The 20,122-nt window shown below is 35.8% G+C and overlaps 1 protein-coding gene across 1 annotated transcript in view; it reads right to left on the bottom strand.

Moving 5' to 3' along the window:
- Positions 1-299: 299 nt before the first annotated feature.
- PURG (purine rich element binding protein G) overlaps positions 300-20,122 on the bottom strand; it is a 34,279-nt gene continuing 14,456 nt past the window's right edge. The window contains exon 2 of the mRNA XM_065899975.1: positions 300-404. Coding sequence (XP_065756047.1) covers positions 300-404 — 105 coding nt within the window. The remainder of the gene's footprint in view (positions 405-20,122) is intronic.

Below are 20,122 nucleotides of genomic sequence, written 5' to 3'. Positions count from 1 at the left end.
TCAAATCTATGTCCTTCTACCTCAATGCTGACAAATGGTTTTTTGAAAATGGAAAGGCTTGATGAGTTAAAACAGGACAAAACAAAACAAAAAAAACCTGATAGAGTCAAGAAGTACTCCAGTGTGGTGGAAGATATTCCACATAAGATCGGTTTGAAAATGATGCCAGTGGTGTTGACACTTGTCTTCCCTTCCGCGGAGGAATGTCAAGAACAGAAGCCTTGCATTCACGATGAACTTCGGTTCATTTCTTTCACCGAATGCCTTTATTCTGAAGTGTGACATAAGAGACTTATTCCTTATTCCTCAACTGTTTTTGTAGTGTCATAGGGCTGTTCCTTATGCTGGATTTGACAACAGTGAAAAGGGTGGATATTCCCTCTGGATTTAGGGTAATTTGTGAGCTAAAGAAAAAATATTAATTTAAATTTAGCATATATGAAATTTTAAAGGGAGTTTCACTATTTTCACAGTACAAACCTATAATGAATACCTTTCTGTTTCATTGAAAACCTTTCTGTTAGAAAACATGTAACAAACCCTCAATTTTAAGTCACGTCTAGGCCAATTTTGGCGTATTTGAAGATACTGTATAAGAAATGTGCAATAAGAATAAATATAGGTATATTCAGATCTCAGTGCATCGATGCCAAGGAAAATATATTTTTACTCCCCAAGAGAAGAATATACCTTGAAGCATCTATGCAGACACATGAATCAATCATATATCTGCCCAACTTCTAATTCTGGAATAGTGATAACAGGGTCATTTAGGAAAAAGTACTTAATTACAGTATGGCGGCAATTTTATGTTGTATCTAGTTAACAGCAAAAACATTTTTGAAAATAGAATCAGTACTATATGGTAAGTTTACAATTCACTATTTCTATACTTGTAACACATGCATTTATTTGTTTTCCCAGTTTTTAATAATCCCACTAGGACCAACATCTTTCAGAACAACAATCTAACATTAAACAAAAACCTTCTAAGGAAAATAGCTAGCATCACAGAGATTTGAGCAAAGTCTGTTACTCAGCATCACAAAATACTCAATAGATCTACATTTAAGATTGTTCATGCCATGACATTAACACACCTTTGGGTTAATATATCTTATTTAAAAAAGAAAACAAAGAAACAAACCAAAGAACTGACATGGAATTTATCTTTAGTCTCTCCTTGGTAAGAGTAGACTTCTAATAAACTTGACTCCTTTCTGTACCATGTAATGATGACTACATCTATGAAGCAGCATTTACATTTAGCAAAACATTTACGAGTAATGATAGGAAAATGGCCACTAGAGAGAAGAATTAAAAATAAGTAAAATTATAGAAAAGTGTTTTTTTCTTAAGTGAACTGCCCCCAAACAAACAAACAAACAAAAAGCACAAAGTTTGTTTGCTTTGAAATATTCTTCTGTAGAAAAACATTTTTGGATACAAGTTAGCCTATCCTTATAAATGTCAGAGAGATGTAAGGTGTAATTTGAGAAAAAATTTAACTTTTGAAAAGAAATCCTATTTTTTTTTCTGTTGAACCAAATCTATTGTTTAAATCAAGTATTAATTTTCTGAAGAGGAAACAGGTATACACAGCAGCACATCCACATTACTGATTTAAATTCGATAATTCTCCAGGCATGGCTGACTTGAGCATAGAGGAAGCAACACTAATTTCTTAATGTTTTAGGGTTACATTAAAAAAAAACCTCAACTAAAACAAAATTGAGTAACGACAGGCTGGCTTAATAGTTTTGATTGCCCTTATCTTTGATCAACATTTCAAAACAAGGTAGTACCAATTAAAAATAAGATTTAAAAAATAAAAGCTATCTAAAAATTGTTCAATGAAAAAGCCTTCAATTTTACAACATTTTAACCTCAAATGATTGTAGACTAACTTAGACTAACAGTTTTGCCATTATCACAAACACTTTTGTTACGCTTGGGTTTTTTTTCTGTATTGTTCATTGGTTGTATTACGTAATACAATTTTCTGTTAAGTTAAAATAGTTTGAATTATTACATTTAATTATAAGAACCTTTAGAAAAACACATAAGTTGGATAAATTTATAAAAGGATAAAGAATATTTTATGGGATTTTAGACAAGTTCTATACAGACAAATAGCTTAGTTCAAGGTAATAAAGTGCCTTCATTTCCAAGTAATTAATTTTTCACTAAAATATTTTAAGGCTTTATAAGAAACTTAAAGTTATCAGAAGTTTGATATGGGGTTACGCTATTAATTAGCATTCTTTCATAGTCCTTATTTCATTTACTCTTTTGATCCACATTAGGTAATTTTTAATAACTAGCAGCTTAAACCGATAAAATTTGAATTACAAATTCTGAATTCATTTTGTGAGGAAAAGGAAGATGTATAATTTCTAAATGCTGTGATTTGTACATAAGACACACATATTGCTTGTGAACAATCTAAGTTTATGTCATAATATACAACAGCCAATGCCCCCCAAAATTCAACAGAATATTTAATCCCATGGCAAACAGGGCCATCATTTCATTCAAACATATATTCTGTTGTGTTTACATTTAAAATGACTGTGCAGCCTTGAATGAAAAAGGCCACAGAAAATCTAACATAAATTCTTCAAATACAGGCACAATTAATATTTTTATTGCAATACCTTATGCATAATCTACATTGATGCCAATATCTAATATTAAAGCATTTATATTTATTTTCATTTTGCTTCTAATACCCATGGATGTATCACAGTAAAATACTGGTAACCTAATCGAAGTATATATAATAGCCATATCATACGGAATTCTATTTCTTCTTGTGATTTCTCTTTGGAGAATACGGGGGTATTTTAAGCACAGCTGTGTCCTTAGTTCTCTTGGCAGCTCCAGATTTTAAGATAAATTATGACTGTATGGACATCAACTACGCAATCGGTTACAACCAGTGAAAACAAATTAAAATGTTTGAATATTCTTTTTCAGGAATTTAGTTAATTTTATCAGAAAATTACTAAAGTCAGGCAACAGATTAAATGGCCATGACATCTAAAATACTTTTCTAGTTACCACTGGATTAATTTAAAATGTTCCTTAAATTTAACGATTTTTGAGATTAGAATGGAGGAAAGGTAAAACTCATTGCAAAAAATAGTTTATGTTCCATATAATTGGAAAAACAGGAACTACCAGTAGGAAAAAAGAGCTGATCTTAAAATTGGGTTTGGTTTTGAATCTAAAGCCTAGTAAGAGTAATTCCTGGGAATTAAAAAAAATTAAAATGGCATAAACTTTTATAATTGCACATTCCTTTACCAAAGTGCCACAAGTTACCAAAAATTTTAAAAAATGTACATGAGTCTACTTTTCAAAATCTAAGTGTATATAAATTTACCTTTCTTTTTAATAGTATAGTACAAACTTAGCACAAATATTAGCAGGAAGATGAATTATAACTTTCTAAAAACAGTATAGTGTGTTTTAAAAAAATAACTATTAAGAACCTTTGTCATTACGAAGATTCAAATCCAAGTATAGCCAAAGCATTCCCATAAAATCTGAAAATATCATGAGAGATTATCTAGGCAAATTTCAGTAACACCCTGCCATGCAATGCACAGACATCATATGCTTTTTTTAAACATAGTTATCCTGTTTTTATCAGATTACATATTATACTCAGTTTCTTCCATTGCTGAAGTGACAATATATGCAATAGCTGAGTTTTGAAGACAGTATTAAACATTAAGGTTTCTAGTCTTAAGTGTTCGTTTCTATTAAGCACAGCAAAAATGTTTGATGCATGGGTAATTAATTTTCATGCTTCTATCGCTTTATTCTAAATTGAAATGTGAAATGGAAAAGTATAGATGTAATATAATAAGGACAAAAGGACATTAGAGACAAAAGCATCAACATATGGAACAAATAATAAGCAGCTGTGGTGGAAGCTCTCCATATTATTAAATTTGGTGAATCGGGCTTCCCTGGTGGCGCAGTGGTTGAGAGTCCTCCTGCCGATGCAGGGGACGCGGGTTCGTACCCTGGTCCGGGGGGGATCCCGCATGCCACGGAGCGGCTGGGCCCGTGGGCCGTGGCCGCTGAGCCTGCGCTTCCGGAGCCTGTGCTCCGCAACGGGAGGGGCCACAACAGTGAGAGGCCCGCATACCGCAAAAAAAAAAAAAAAAAAATTTGGTGAATCAGGGAAAAACAAACAACAAATAGAAGATCCCTTTACCATGTAATAATTATATTAATATATATTTTTAAATAGATGGTACCCACGTTAGGTTAGAATTTTAATAGTTTGTTGCTTGAATGTGATGAAGTTAAACTAGGGAGGTGTCGCATTATAAACTGAGACCAAAAAAAATTTTATTATTCAGAGGAGAGAGAGAACGTAAGATCACGATTCTCAACGACAGCTCACCTGTCTTTTTTGTTATGCCATAGGCTAAACAGTGTGGTGTAGTGTCTCATTTAATTAGGGTGAAAAATGCTGGTAAAAACATACAATAGCTTATGTTAACATTACGATTAGTTCATAGTCATGGAATATTAAATGACTAGCAAAAAAGGACCCCTTCTTTTTTCTATAGTTTGAGACTCTCCCTTGGGTGTAAAAATGACCACATAAAAGCATATGAAAGAAATGCCCCATTCTATAAATTCTTCACCTTCTGAGGATATAGAATGGGATATAAAAATTGGTATCCTAGTCCTCTGAGAGAAGTAACAAACTTTAAAAACAAGTAAAATCAGAAAGGATCAGTCATGATAAATCGCTGATGACAACTCCCCCAAACCCAACATATAATAGGTTAGTCACAGAAAGGACAGTTATCCTCCTATATAATTTAAAGAGCCTTCTTGTAGTTTTCGAATATGAGAATATAATCTCTTATTGGTAAGCAATAGTCTTGGACAGTGGTAGCATTTAACAATAACTAGAGAAACACTTCAAATAACACTGAAATGTATAATATTCTTAATAGAAACTATAGACGTGTGGAAACTCCACACTATATATGATATTCCAACTATATATTAGCTCATGTAATACCCAAAATAATATGATTCCACAATCTTTCTTGTTAAAACACACAGATTTTTTTTCTTGATTTTGCAAAAGCTAGGCAGTTGTATTTACCTCATTTAGCTTTTCCCTGGTAGCACTGCTATAGTGATGACATAGTATTGAATATATCGATGAGGACCATTCCTATCATATAATTCATCTTGCTTTCTATTATTCAGCTCTTTTATAGCATTTTTCATTTCCAAATGCCTCACAATCAGTTATAACAGTCACTTCTCATTGTATCCCTATGAGGAAGGCAAAGTTAATGAATTGCTTGAGCAGTGGTAGAACTACACAGATGTATATTCTCCAATCCAAAGGCAGTTGTCCTATTCTATGTATCTATACCATATACTCTCTGAGGCCAAAGACTGGATCTTGTCTGCTGTACATCTAGACCTAGCTGACTATCTAGCTCATGCTGTATGCAAAATAAATATTTGTTGACCTAATGAACGAGAAATGAGATTGAGAAAACAGAACAAAGAACTTCAACTCCACCGCCCAATTGAAAAGCTGTGCTTGTCCACTCTTGCATCTTCTCTATTACAGGAGAGTAGGTAGTATTACTTGTCTTAAATGATAGGGTAGTATTACGCACGATGGCAAAGCCCATATTGTACATGCCCTCCAGAGTATCAATGACGCGACTGTTACTACAACTACTCCTAACACTTTGAATGATTCACCTTGCCTTTTGTCAAATATTTCAATGAGAAGTTGTACTTTTATGTACAATAGACTACTCTTAAGCTAATTCAGGCACAAAGAACCAAGGAAATAATCCTCCCAGCTGCAGTCATTATCATGACTATGGAGAATATCAGAAGGGAGTGGAAAGACAGTTACACAGATAGGGCGAAAGGAACTGGGGACGAGTGTTGTTCAATGTTTTGGAAATAAGTGCAGGAAAGTTAAGATCCTTGAGAAGATAGAGATTTTAGTGAAATAAGTGAATGGTGAGATTAAACTAGACGATATTAAAGTCTTTTCCAGCTCTAAAATTCTACGTTGTGCTAACCGGTTCCTCCTCTGATATGACGGGAATCTGTATGGTAATCAAAATATATTTTATTTTTAAGAAAAAAGAATAACCTTGTAAAGTTTAATATTCTGGAACTCTTGAACAACTGTGAGTATTAAAAGTTTTCTTTAAACCATCATTAGGCCTCCTTTTGCAGCAACACGATGTAAAGCCTTTTAAATCCTAAATACATCTACTTAACTTATGTCAATATAGTGTGGATATTACAATATGTTATGTCGTTGCACCATTAGCAGCTAAGAGCTTGATCCTACTCCCACTACTTTACCTGAACATGTCCTCTAAAGAATAGGTCTTACCAGTTAAGTATAACGCATGCCCTCATTCCCAGTTTCAAAGAGAGAAAGGTGAAAGAAATGACTTCTTGTAAAAATTAGAGTTATGGTTTTAAATCACATCAGTAAAAATACTAAATGGTAACGATATTAAGTTTGAATCTCTAAACTGCTGTACATGTTAATAAAAACAGCACTATTAATTAGAACATTTTGACTGAGAAGCAAAAACATTATTCATTCCAAAATTAGGAAGCAAAAATCTAATTTTTATTAGCCAGAAGCATAAACACACAGGTGGAGGAAAGATGATTTACGATCAGCTTTAAATTCTGCTAAGTTAGGACTTTTCAAAACTCTTCAGGCTGCATGTACTTACTGGGAACTCAGGCTTATAATTCTTTATTTCACAACCTAAGACCTCTTTACCTTTTGAACATTAAACTCACGTCATTACGCATACTCAAATGGGAACCAGGGCCATATCCGCACTTTTCCACATGGCAACAAACATTATTGGCAGTTAATTAAAATTAATTACTACAACCAAAAGGATGATGAACTGCTTAGAGAACTCATGCATACTGCTTGAAAGTAGTTAATCGTCTTCATAGTTTAGAACATATATCCTTGAAGCTGAGTATGATAGCACTTCAAATCCTCCTTATGGGTTAAATTACACTGACGAGATTCTCTTGGTAATTTAAATGTAACTGCCTTTTCATGAGAAGTAAGACTTAGGCCAAATTCTACATTAAAGTAGGTCATATTAAAGGGGAGTTTCATTTCAGTATTTTTGGGATAATCAGAATGAAATATGAATGTGGTACAATAATTTAGGAACCATAAGGAGAAAAATAGCTATCAGAGAGGAGAAGGAAAGTATGTATATTTAGTGGCAGGCAGAAAGGTAAAAGAAATGAGAAAATAAGTAGATGAGAGGGATTCAGAGAATGGCAATAATCTGAAGTGTTATTAACATTCTCTTAATAATCTGGCAAAATATTTCCTTTGAGTGTCTTTTTCCATAGAACTGATACAGCATTGTAGTACCATATGATTACTCTTTCTCTTGCTGAATAGTTGCATAAACATTGAAAATGACTTACTACCTTCCCATAAAGTTAAGAAAAGCCCTGTTGGGTATGCTCTTGGTATGTGACTTAGTGTTCTGGGATCTCTCTGTGGTTCTGCAGCTCCTCCTTTTAGAATCTTAAAGGTGGACATGGCATGGATTGGGATAGACTAGCCAAAGGTCAGCTCAAGCCTCTCCTTTATTTAGTTACGTCAAAACTCAGACCCCTCTTTGGTAAGAATAGGATTCTCTTGAAAAAGACAACAGCAGATAGTAAAAATTCCTCCTTTAGATCTATTGGTACACAATTTACTAAGGCTCACTAGAACAACAGTTATTATCTTCCCTTAAATACATTGCCACTCCTCAGAATCTCAATGACTCTTTGCTTAAAAAGGCAAAATTAGGTAAATTCAGTTAGAACTTTCAGAAAAACAAAAATGCAATCTGGATGTTGCTTTCATTGTATCCACTCTCTTTCCATGTATAAAACTATGGACCAACGTGAGTTTCCAATAATAACTGATTCATAAGGTCTACGTTATATAATTTTAAGAGTGCATAAAAGCTACTGAGGCATCACCATATCAATAAACAATGAAAGCATTCCTTCCGGCATGCTTTGATAATAGAGATATCACAAGAAGCATCTCCTCCCTTGGAATTATTTTTCACATTACTTTCTGAGGTCGAAGCAGAACTGTGAAGTAAAATAAATAATAAGCCTTCTTTGCCCATTGCAATTGCTGAACCGCACTAGCCCATTATCTCTGTTTTTAATAGAATAATTTAGAGTCTCTCAAAAGAGTATGCACATAACTAAGGTGGGAGAGTTGTTTGAACGTTAGGAGCAGTTATTTAATATTAATATTTAAGGGTATTTTGTCCCCTCCATTCTTACTACAGGTTTGCTGCCATGATTCAACTAAGATACTCAGTGAAGATCTGCTTATATTTTGCCTGTTTAAAAAAAGCATCATTAGCAATAAAAAGTCACTATCTACTGATGAACTCAACAGCTGATCTCAAAACTACTAGGCTGAGTGAAGGAAGTCAAATACAAAAAATACATGTTAATTTGTATGAAATTCCAGAATAGACAAAAGTAGCCTATGCTAATAGAAATCAGATCAGTGACTGCTTCTGAAAGTCAGGAGGAGGGGGAGAGAGTGGGTGGTGACTGCGAAGGGGTACATGGGAATTTTCTGGGGTGAGAAAAATGTTCTATGTCTTGATATTTGCCAAAAATGACTGAATGGTATAATAAGAGCTGTATGTAAATTATACCTTTTTTTTTTTTTTGCGGTACGCGGGCCTCTCACTGTTGTGGCCTCTCCCGTTGCAGAGCACAGGCTCCGAACGCGCAGACTCAGCGGCCATGGCTCACGGGCCCAGCCGCTCCGCGGCATGTGGGGTCTTCCCGGACTGCGCCACCAGGGAAGCCCGTAAGCTATACTTTAATACAAAATGTTCAACAACATTACAACTAAGCAGCAGAAGCATCATGAAGGCTGGTGTCATTCTTTTTTCATTTCAAAACTTCTACCCTCACCATGTCCCATAGAGAGCAACGTATCCTAGAATGGGGTCCATGACTAATACTCTGCATAGGACATGGATTTTATATCAGGGCACCAAACCAAAGCAGGCTCTTTATAACTGGAGAAAAATTAAGACACATTCTTTTATGGACCATAGTAAATGTGTCAGCTCTAAGAAAAGATATAAAACATTTCATGTTCAAAAAATACCCTAGAGGGGGCTTCCCTGGTGGCGCAGTGGTTGAGAGTCCGCCTGCCAATGCAGGGAACACGGGTTTGTGCCCCGGTCTGGGAAGATCCCACGTGCCGCGGAGCGGCTGGGCCCGTGAGCCATGGCCGCTGAGCCTGCGCGTCTGGAGCCTGTGCTCCGCAACGGGAGAGGCCACAACAGTGAGAGGCCCGCGTACCACAAGAAAACCCCAAACAAACAAAAAAACAAAACGTGGTTAAGAATCCGCCTGCCAATGCATGGGACATGGGTTCGAGCCCTGGCCCAGGAAGATCCCACATGGCACGGAGCAACTAAGCCCGTGCGCCACAACTACTGAGCCTGAGCTCTAGAGCCCGTGAGCCACAACTACTGAGCCCACGTGACACAACTACTGAAGCCTGCACGCCTAGAGCCCATGCTCTGCAACAAGAGAAGCCACCACAATGAGAAGCCGCGCACTGCAACAAAGAGTAGCCCCCGCTCGCCGCAACTAGAGAAAGCCCGCGCACAGCAACGAAGACCCAACACAGCCAAAAATAAATAAATAAATAAATAAATAAATAAATTTATTTTTTTAAAAATCCTAGAATGTAAACGATTTTCCAAGTCAGATTTATTACTGTGAAAATACTAATCTATAAATGCAGGAAAAAAAATTGATAACATTTTGGCTCAAATGCTACTTAAAAGTAATCATGGCAGTTTGGCCTTCACTCTTGTATTGGTTCCCCAAGGATGTGTGAATACTGGTGTGCCAACAGTGTACCACTACTACCTAAAGCAGGCAGATGAACTTAAAACATTCAGGCGGGAAGGAAACAAGATTTTACTTTATGGTACCTAGTGCATAATCGAGTGTATATATAGTAAATCACATTTTAAAACCATTTTGAATGCTAGTGGTTGGGGCCTAATTTTTAATGATTACCTCACCACTTCAAATCTAAGGGGCCATGTTCATCGACTTTAAAGAGATTACAATCAGAGTTAAAATAGTCAATGAATTCCCAACTTTCTACAGAAATAACCTTATTACACTATCAGACGATTCCAAAAATGAAGTGAAAGAGTACTATTGGTTCTGAGAAGAAAATAGTAATATCCTGAAGAGAATTCAGCCCAGATAATTATTTCACCAAATTATTTCTTTTTGTAATTCCAATTCTAACCCACCAAAGGCTTATGCTGTCCTAAACCCATGTATCATACAAAGGTATCTAAAATATATAATTTACCTACTATTCATCATTTCCACTAGAGAGTAGAAGAAACACATGGAAAAAGTAAGAAATTTCCTTAGCACAATGCCTGGCCTGTGGGAGGAACTCAATAACTATTTGTTGAATCAATGAATGAATGTTTTCTTTTCCCTGGAATTGTCGTTTCTTACCTCACATACTTGCTTCCTACTATACGTTAAAAATTCAGTATGGGGCTTCCCTGGCGGCGCAGTGGTTGAGAGTCCGCCTGCCGATGCAGGGAACATGGGTTCGTGCCCCGGTCCGGGAGGATCCCACATGCCGCGGAGTGGCTGGGCCCGTGAGCCATGGCCGCTGAGCCTGCGCGTCCGGAGCCTGTGCTCCGCAACAGGAGAGGCCACAACAGTGAGAGGCCCGCGTACCGCAAAAAAAAAAAAAAAATTCAGTATGACTGAAAAGGAAAAGTACAGGCACATACTTAGTAAAAAAAAGTAATGTTCTGAAACCCCCAAGTCCCATGTCATTATTGCTGCTACTGCTATTGTTGACAAAAAGATCGCATAAATATAAATTGACACAGTTGGAAAACAACAATAAATTGATACATGATAATCTAATTTTTAACTATAAAACATGTCCTTTTAAAAGCTCAAGTGACACTAAAGGACACTGTTTGCTTCTCTAGAGGCAACAATAAAAACTTACATAATTAATAGAATGGGTAGTTGTGTGATGTTTCATGTAAATAGTTTCTGAGATAGTGAGAGGTTTAAACGTTCATAAGTACCAAAGAAAAACAGAATGCCAAGTGCTAGAAGATAGAAAAAGTATAGTTTAAGGTTATATGAGGGACCTCCCTGGTGGCGCAGTGGTTACGAATCTGCCTGCCAATGCAGGGACATGGGTTCGAGCCCTGGTCCAGGAAGATACCACATGCCGTGGAGCAACTAAGCCCGTGCGCCACTACTACTGAGCCTGAGCTCTAGAGCCCGTGAGCCACAACTACTGAGCCCGTTTGCCACAACTACTGAAGCCCACGTGCCTAGAGCCCATGCTCCACAACAAGAGAAGCCACTGCAATGAGAAGCCCGTGCACCGCAACAAAGAGTAGCCCCCACTAGCCGCAACTAGAGAAGCGCACAGCAACGAAGACCCAACCCAGCCAAAATCAATTAATAAATAAAGCTCAGTATTGAGACGATGTTCTGTAGGGGCCTCTTCTTGATGGTAACTGGGGCCTCAATTATAATGGCTACTTTACCCTCCTGAAACTAAGGGTTAAAGTGTGTATCATAGTTTTCACCTTTAAAATAGATAGGTGAGAAAATTCTTCCAGCTGAGAGAAGAAAACAAACACATTCTAAATGAATCACACATACCATCTCTGACTGATTCTGAAGCAAACTAATAGAGAAGTAGATATTAGGTAGTGGAAAGACCATTTAATAAGGTCTAGCTCAAGTTCTGAAATGATTAGTTAAATGATTTTGGACAAGTCACATGACATATTTAATATTTTTCCTATCTGTTATAAAATGAGGGTGTTAGGTTACTCCAAAGATTCCTTCAGGCCAAAAATAAAAAAGTTGATGGCAGATTAAGACAGGAAAATCATAGGTTGTTAAGTTACTATGGATACTTACACCAATACTAGAAAACGGGTGATTAGAATCCTTTTAGCAGTGGGGCAATCGGTCCCCAAATTATGCAAACTGCCGAATGATCATCTTTTTAAAAAACAAAACAAAGCAATTCTGTTTCCCTCCAGCAATAAAACCATGCTTTGCTATTTCCTTGTCTGTGGATAGCTTATTCATTTTCTTAATGGTATCTTTTGATGAGCAGAAAATTTTAATTGCGGTGAAGTCTAGTTTATTTTCTTTTATAAAAGTTAGGGCTTTTTGTTTCCTGTCCAAGAAATTTCTGCCTACACAGTTGTTTGCTTTTATATTTTACTGAAAACAGCTTCAAGGGATTATAACTAGCCCAACTCCCTTGCCACTGCTCTACCAGAGAGCTCCTCCGGTAAAAGGAGGTTTCCTTCCAATTTTGCATACGTTTGTTATAGTTTCTGGGGAACCATCCATTTTATGGGTTGGGAAGAATTAATAATGATGTTATTAATATTTATTAAATGCTTATTATGTGACAGAAACTTTGCTAACAGCTTCAGGACATTTAATTTTCTTCAAGAAAATTTTGGCTGACTCTAGGTTCTGTGAAGCAAGAAACCTTATCTGTGTTGTTGTTGATACAGCCCCTGGCCCCAAAAATAGAGTCATTAGTAAGTATAAACTAAAGGCTGAGTGAATAAATTCTCACAATAACTCTATAAAGTTATAAAATTTGCCCCAAATTACACAATATGTGACAGAATTTGAACCTGAACCCAGGGCTGGCTGACATGAAAGTCTGTTCTGTACTCTTTACCATTCTGTAGTAGGTCACTGACACGGCCTGATAACTCTGTGCAGAACAAGTACCTAGAAATACAGCTGAAATTATTGCTATTATTTAAGGGGGAGGAGGAAATTAAGTAAAATTAAATTGTTTTAAATTAAAATTGTTGTTTTATTCCTCACAAAGCAAAAAGCAAATGTGGAATTTCTATTAAGCTCCTTCATGATAAGCCTAGACATACTGACCTTCTTATATTTATTGTTATGTGATTATTTATGCAGATTGAGCCAACATGAAACTTTTATGGCCACAGGAATATATATAGAGAGAAATTCAATCTCCATGTAAGAATTGAGAATTCAGCCTGCTAATTCCTCAGTGAGGCTACAAAGCCATGGTTAACTGGGAATGCCAGGAGCGAGATCATTTATTCAATGGAATTTCCTAGTCCGTAGAGCTATAACCACAATGCTTTTGATCCTATTGAAATTCAAATATTCCTAGTATGTATTATTTTGATTTTCTTCTTCAATAAATACAACATAGTGAACATGATTAAATTTCGTGTGTGTGTGAAGGAGATTACTGCACTGTTAACTGCTATAACATTATAAATGAAGATGTGGGTTGAGTTAATTTGATAAAAACTTGGAACATCCCTTTCAAACGGGTTTTTGAAAAAGCCTGCTTCTAACTTATTATGTGGTCATTTATCTCTTGTTCATAAGAGTGTAGGGGAAAAAAATCACTAGTTGATTTTTAATTATTAACTGAATTTATTGTACAATGAAGTAGTTTTCTCTCTTAAATTCTCTAAATAACATTTTTTGAAGGCTACACTGCCATGCAGTGCCATGACAAGACTTGTGTTAACAGGACAGGAAGGGATCTGTATTCTAGTTATTAGGATCCGGTTCTGGAAGGTTCACTAAGGTGGGAAGCTCAGGAAAGAGTGGGTCAAAGTCTCAATAACTAGAGGCAAAGAGGAGGAATCCAGGCAAGTGGTTTCTATATAGACATGAACACCAATATAATGACTTGATATGCCTACTGCCAGGGCCAAAATGGATCGTAGATTCAGTGCAGAATTAAGCCTAAAGATACAACAAAAACAGGAAAATAACTAGAATGTGTTAAAAAAACAACAACCTAATTTCACTATAAAAACGTGTTTAATTCTAACAGATTTTGATTTCAAGTTTACCATTTAAATTTCCTATAGTGTTATTATGAGGCTTCAACGAGCAGTGGGCTCCTTATAAACCCCGGTATTTTATTAGATCACTAGATGATCTACAGCAAATCATTTAACCTGCCTTGGCCTGTTTTCTTCATTTGTTAAGTGAGGTTAGTGATATTGACCTAAACTAATCTAACTCAATATTTTCATCAGGATGAAATGAGATCTAATATATGAAAGAACTCTGAAAAATATGTTAAATTATATGAAAAGTATTATAATTTAAAATTCTATAATTCTTCTAACATTGAATTTAATTAGAAAATATTTCAGAACTAATGTTCAGTTATAGAAAAACTTTCAGGATAAATGAATCTTTTGTACCAATAACTAGTTGAATGTATCCATTAATGGATTTTCACTGCAATGCATCTACAGTGAAAATTATTACAACTTGTGATTTACAAAACACAGTAGAATCAGGCTTATTCCATTCAGCTAAGACATTGGTGAGTAATTCATAGTTGAGAACACCGATGGATATTATCAATCCAGACATATAGAGAGAAAAGTTTATGAAGATATCGTATATGCGAAGAGAATGCAATAAAATTAAAGCGAGGATGAATACAAAGGCCTGGAGCAGGGAGGGCAAATACGTGACATGAATGTTACTATTCCTTGCCTTCCTCAGCCTTCTCCCCAACTCAATCCCCATGGACATACAGAAATCACAGCAGTCTTACGACGGACCTGAACGGGGTTTCACAATTTCCAACCTAGAGCTCAAGAAGTCATTACCATTTGAACACAGGCACATGAGATGAAAGAGAATTATTATTTTAATCCTAGGACATCAAAAGAGACTTGGAATGGAGAAGGCAGAAATATTGTTTAAAATAGTATCATTGTAGTTCTCTAAATTTGCACCAGTGAAATATACTTTGAACGCTATAAGAGAATGTAGATCATTCATCATATTTAAAGAATAAATTGTTCAAGGGAAAATAACATATAGCATTTTATAATAGCTCCAAACACACTTCTCATATATACCAACACACTGCCTGGCCTGTGGCAGATAATCAGATGAATATCTGTTGAATGGAAAAAATGACAGTTTGATTAGGTTCCAACAGCTGCTTTGAATCAAATAACTCTGGACATGGCACACTTAAAGCTAATGGCAGTGGAATATTTTTCTTTTGTAGTTCACTGTATCTCTAGTCCCTAGCAAAAGGGCTGGCACAGAGTAGCCACTTAATAGTCACTGCATGAATACAAGAACAGGTTCATTTATCTATTAAGCAAGGGAAAAAATATTTCTAAAGTAAAATTTAGGATTGGTAGGAAACTAAAGATCTCATATTCTACTGAACCTTAATTTGTGAGTCAATCTTTGAAATAAAATGATATAGTATTTCTTATTAGGTTTTTAAATTATCACTTTCATTTCCACTTGTCGCCATTTTGATTTGTCTGTTAAGTACCGTGATCTTGAAGCAACAAGATTTCAAAGGCAAAACAGGAATTGGAACACTTGTGATTAAGTGAAGAGGGACGATTTAAGTCATCAGCCCGGGGCTAGGTGTAGAGGGGAATAGAAAAGAGGAAGAAAAACAGTCTCTGGTTTTAAACTTCAATTCAACTTAAAAAGATGGGATTTTTCTATGGGAAAGTAAGTTTAAAATTTTAAAATATATTTAATCAAGTTTTAGGCTGTGTCTAAAAAAATCTTTTGGAACTGGAAGAATGGCCTATTTAAAGCTTTTGGTGTATAGGGCCAAAAGATAAGTCCACACTTTACCAAAGCAACTGTAACTAAATATGAACGATGCCAAGAAGGAAACGATGGTCAATTAATGTCAGATAAAATAAAGAAGATATAGAGAAAATGAGAAAAGCCTAGAGAAGGAAGTTGAAGGTAACTTTAGGAGAAGTTTCACTGACTCCATGGATATAGAAATTGAAAGGTTCTTCTGATCCAATGCCCACACTGATAAGCAAGCTGGAGGCTCCAGCAGTGAAATGACCTGCCCCAATCCTATCTAGAATGCACAGAGCCAGGGCTTCTGAATGATAATATACAACACAGTACCCCTAACCTCTACATCACACCTCTGCACACCAGGAGGGCAAAGGAGAGACCTTAGGATTCTTTAAATTCCATGAATGCTTGAAATAATAGTCCAAATAAAAAACACCTAAAATATTTTGGCTTTATAAATTATAGCAAAATTATACAGTAGTGAGTAATTTGGCATCCACATTCATTTTATAGTTATTTTTGTAACAAGATTATTAAAACAAACTTGTCACTTAGAATTGATTAAAAATCTAATTTAAGAATCAAGTTTCGTGTTTACCTAGATTAATTTTTTCCCACATAGAACATAAAAACATTTCCATCAAAGTGTAGATTTTCTGTAATATGTCTCACGTCAGAAGCAAATCACCTAATGGAAGGTACTGCTTGAATCCCAGCTTGGCAAGTCATTAAATGGAATATTGGGGTCTTTTTCAAAAAATCAGTTAAACAGTAAGTGGTGATTAACAAACCAAATTGCACATAGTTACATAATGACCCAAAGGATCCTTAAATAGGAGTATAGTTCAGCGATGTTTGAAGAACAATAATACAAACTAGCTTTAGTTATTACAAATCACACAGGCATCCCTAATTCTAAGTAAATTTAACATTATAATTGATAAAGTAGGTAAACAGTTGTCAGAAAAAGGCTCAGAACTTGGGGAATTTTCACACGGTGGTTTACTACTTTAAAGATTCCTATTGGGACTTCCCTGGCAGTCCAATGGTTAAGACTCCGCGCTTGCACTTGCAGGGGGCACAGGTTCGAAACCTGGCCAGGGAACTAAGATCCTGCGTGGTGCATGCAGCGCAGCCAAAAAAAAACCCCCACAAAGATTCCTACTGGCAAAATATTAATGCCTAGCTTATGTCAGAGACTACAAGAGAGGAGAAGTTAAGTTCTGAGATGTTGGCAGCATGTGCCCTGAGGACTGCATGACACTAAATGAAGTTCTGTGATTTAAGGGTGACAACAGTGGGCAGTGGAGAAAGATCTTAAAATGATGGGAGCACTGCAAAGAAAAAAATAATTGCTTAGTTTGTTACGGAACCAGATGCACTTCAACTCTTTCACGAAATCTTTTCAACTCAAAAAATTTTTTTCCCTTTGCTGAGAAAACATTTTTGATTTTATAATGGAAATCAAAGGAATAATGAAATTCCATTTTAAAGAATTTTCTTTGAAGTAGATATTATCAATCTGTTACAACAGATCATTGAAGAAAAATATCTGGGTGCTTACAAAAATTATGGAGTTATTTTAAATGTTCTAAGTAAACTGCATTTTTTTTCTGAAAAAATCATAAGAATACATTGATATTATGAATTGTTAAATGCATAAAATGAAGAAAAGTTCAGTTATCATTATCCAAGAATCACGGTCAACTAGTTTTTGTGTTAGTTCCAAAATAATTTAAGCCAAGAAATGGTAGGCTTTTTCCTTATGTCAAGATCATAAGCATAAAACCCTAATTACAGTATTTCTGGCTATTTAGATGGATATTGCTTACAGGATTGCAAACTTTATTGAGTTCTTAAAAAATTTTAATAACAGAGTAAGAGAAACTTTTTGAGGAAAAATCTGAAAAAGAAGAGTTTTAAAAATGTTTCTTGTGTTGGGTTTTTTCTCAACTGCCAATGATTTTGAAAACAGCATTTGAAACACTTCATTTGCAGAAAATGCATTTTTATTTATGGCTAGTCCTCCCAAATTATGTTTCTAATGAAGCTACTTAAAGCTAAACAGTTTCATACTGTACTAAGGGAAGATTCTGAAATCATTTAGTGAACATCAACACTGTCAAACACCAGAAAAATTTCCAACCTACTATACTACTATATAAGTAATGAGAAAACAATCCTAGAATGTACATAGGAAAAGTCTAGGAAATTCCAGGACTTAAGCCTAATTGGCCTGGTAACTCTAACCTCAAACCTTCAACAAACAAGCACAAAGATTCCATTTGGAGTCCCCTAGGTCTCAGGAGGAATAAAGTGCTACCTTTCTCTGTAAATCAGTGGAAAGCTTCCAGGATAAAATGCCCTTCATTCAGTCCCCCAAAGATTATAAAGGGCTCTTAATATAAGCACAATTGCCCTGTAATTGTAAATCTTTTTGCATGAGAATTATAACAATACAAGCTATCAGGATTCTACTTGGAGGGCTAAGTAGCAATAATTATAAACCCATTATTGGTGGAAGAAGTGTTCAGAAAATATCTTGCTTATTGAAAAGAAAGGTTGAGAAGAAAGTAGAATGGTGTTGCCAGGGGATGGGGATGGGGGAATGAGGAGTGTTTAATGGGTATAGAGTTTCAGTTTTGCAAGATGAAAAAGTTGCGGAGATTGGTTGTATAACAAGGTGAATATACTTAACACCGATGACCTGTATACTTAGAAGTGGTTAAGATAGCAAATTTCTTGTTATGTGCTCTTTTAAACACACACAAAAAAGTTGAACAAGATCAGAAGTGAGGCATTCAGATTGATTAAGGATATATTTTCTACTCCTAATAAATTTTAACTTTTATCTGAAAAAATAAGGTTGAGAAAAGTCATTCAAGATTCTGAGGGTCAACTTGTGAGAAGGCAAAAGACTAATTACCTATGGACTTGATTCGGGCTGGGAAGACTCAGAATGTTTTGGTTGTGAAATGTGGGGAGTATGCAACCAGTGGTTACATGTCAAGTAGTTTGAATTTGAATTTAGGAGGTGGTGGAAAACTGGCATTCCCAGTGATCACTGCCCAGAAAGCTAGCCAATATGATAGCACACAATCTTAAACATTTGGATTTGTGTATTCAGCCTCTCTGAGTTTAGTGAGCCGTAGCTATAACTTGTTAATAGCATAATCAAAAAATCATCTTCCTATGGTGTTATGGCTGACAGGATTATACTTTAAGTAATTCCAGCTAGAAAAATGATATGGGAGAAAGGATGCAAGTCTAAGACCATGACAACAAATGGCCTCCAGACCATCTGTATCAGAATGAGAAAGAGCCAGTTTCAAACCACACTCTGGACCAACACAATCAGAATCTCTGGGGATGAGGACCAAGCCTGCATTTTTAATTGCTATGTACACTAATGTTTGAGAATGACTGGGCTGAATTTGAAAGGGAGAAACTGTTGTCATTTTAATGGAAGTCAGAACTCATTAAAGGTACATATAGAGTTTAATGCTGAAGGGTATTTTTGATGACATCATCATGGTCATGGTTCTTTGAGTTCTTCAGAGGCACAGAAGAGATTCTCTACTGTTTTAAAGAAGGGACCATTGGATTAAAAAAATCTCTTTGGGGATTTCCCTGGTGGTCCAGTGGTTAAAACTCAGCGCTTCCACTGCAGGGGGCATGGGTCCAGTCCCTGGTCGGGGAACTAAGATCCCACATGCCGCACAACACGGCCAAGAAGGAAAAAACCCATCTCTTTGAAGTATTAGAAGAGACATATTCCTAGGTGAGTCACAAGACAGTTTGTGCTCCAAGAGCCAGCTGTCTGGCTAAGCTTGAAATTTTCAGAACTACAATGAGAACATTATAGCTCTAAAGCAGAGATGACAAATAGCAAATATTTGGCATGAATGCTGTTCTTCTCTCTTTCCCTCTAGATGCAGATATCAAATTCTCAACGCCGCACTTTAGGGCAACTGTAGTAACAAACAAGATGAAACAAATTTGTTGTTACTTCTCCAGGGTATGTAAGGGGATGCAGAAAGAACTGGTCTCTCTTCATAATTTTATACACACACACACACACAAACACACACACACAATATTTCTGTAGAGGAGTAAAATTTACTTAGCTAAATATTTAGAAATGTATAATACAGATATAGTTTATAGACTTTGGTGTAATATATTTCAACGTACTGAGGTCTCTTTCTTGAAGGTATTATTAGTTGTCCTTTTGAAATTTGGAAATGTTACAGAATCATAGAAAGCAGAAATAACTGAAGAAATGACAAGAAAAAAGTGGACTCTCCAAGTGAGAACTGAGTTTCATACGAATTTAGATATTATTGCCGCAGCT

This window comes from Phocoena phocoena, chromosome 21 (genome assembly GCF_963924675.1).
Source record: "Phocoena phocoena chromosome 21, mPhoPho1.1, whole genome shotgun sequence".
Taxonomy (NCBI): Eukaryota; Metazoa; Chordata; class Mammalia; order Artiodactyla; family Phocoenidae; genus Phocoena; species Phocoena phocoena.
The sequence above is the reverse complement of the archived record's forward strand: the minus strand, read 5'-3'. Positions and strand labels throughout refer to the sequence as shown.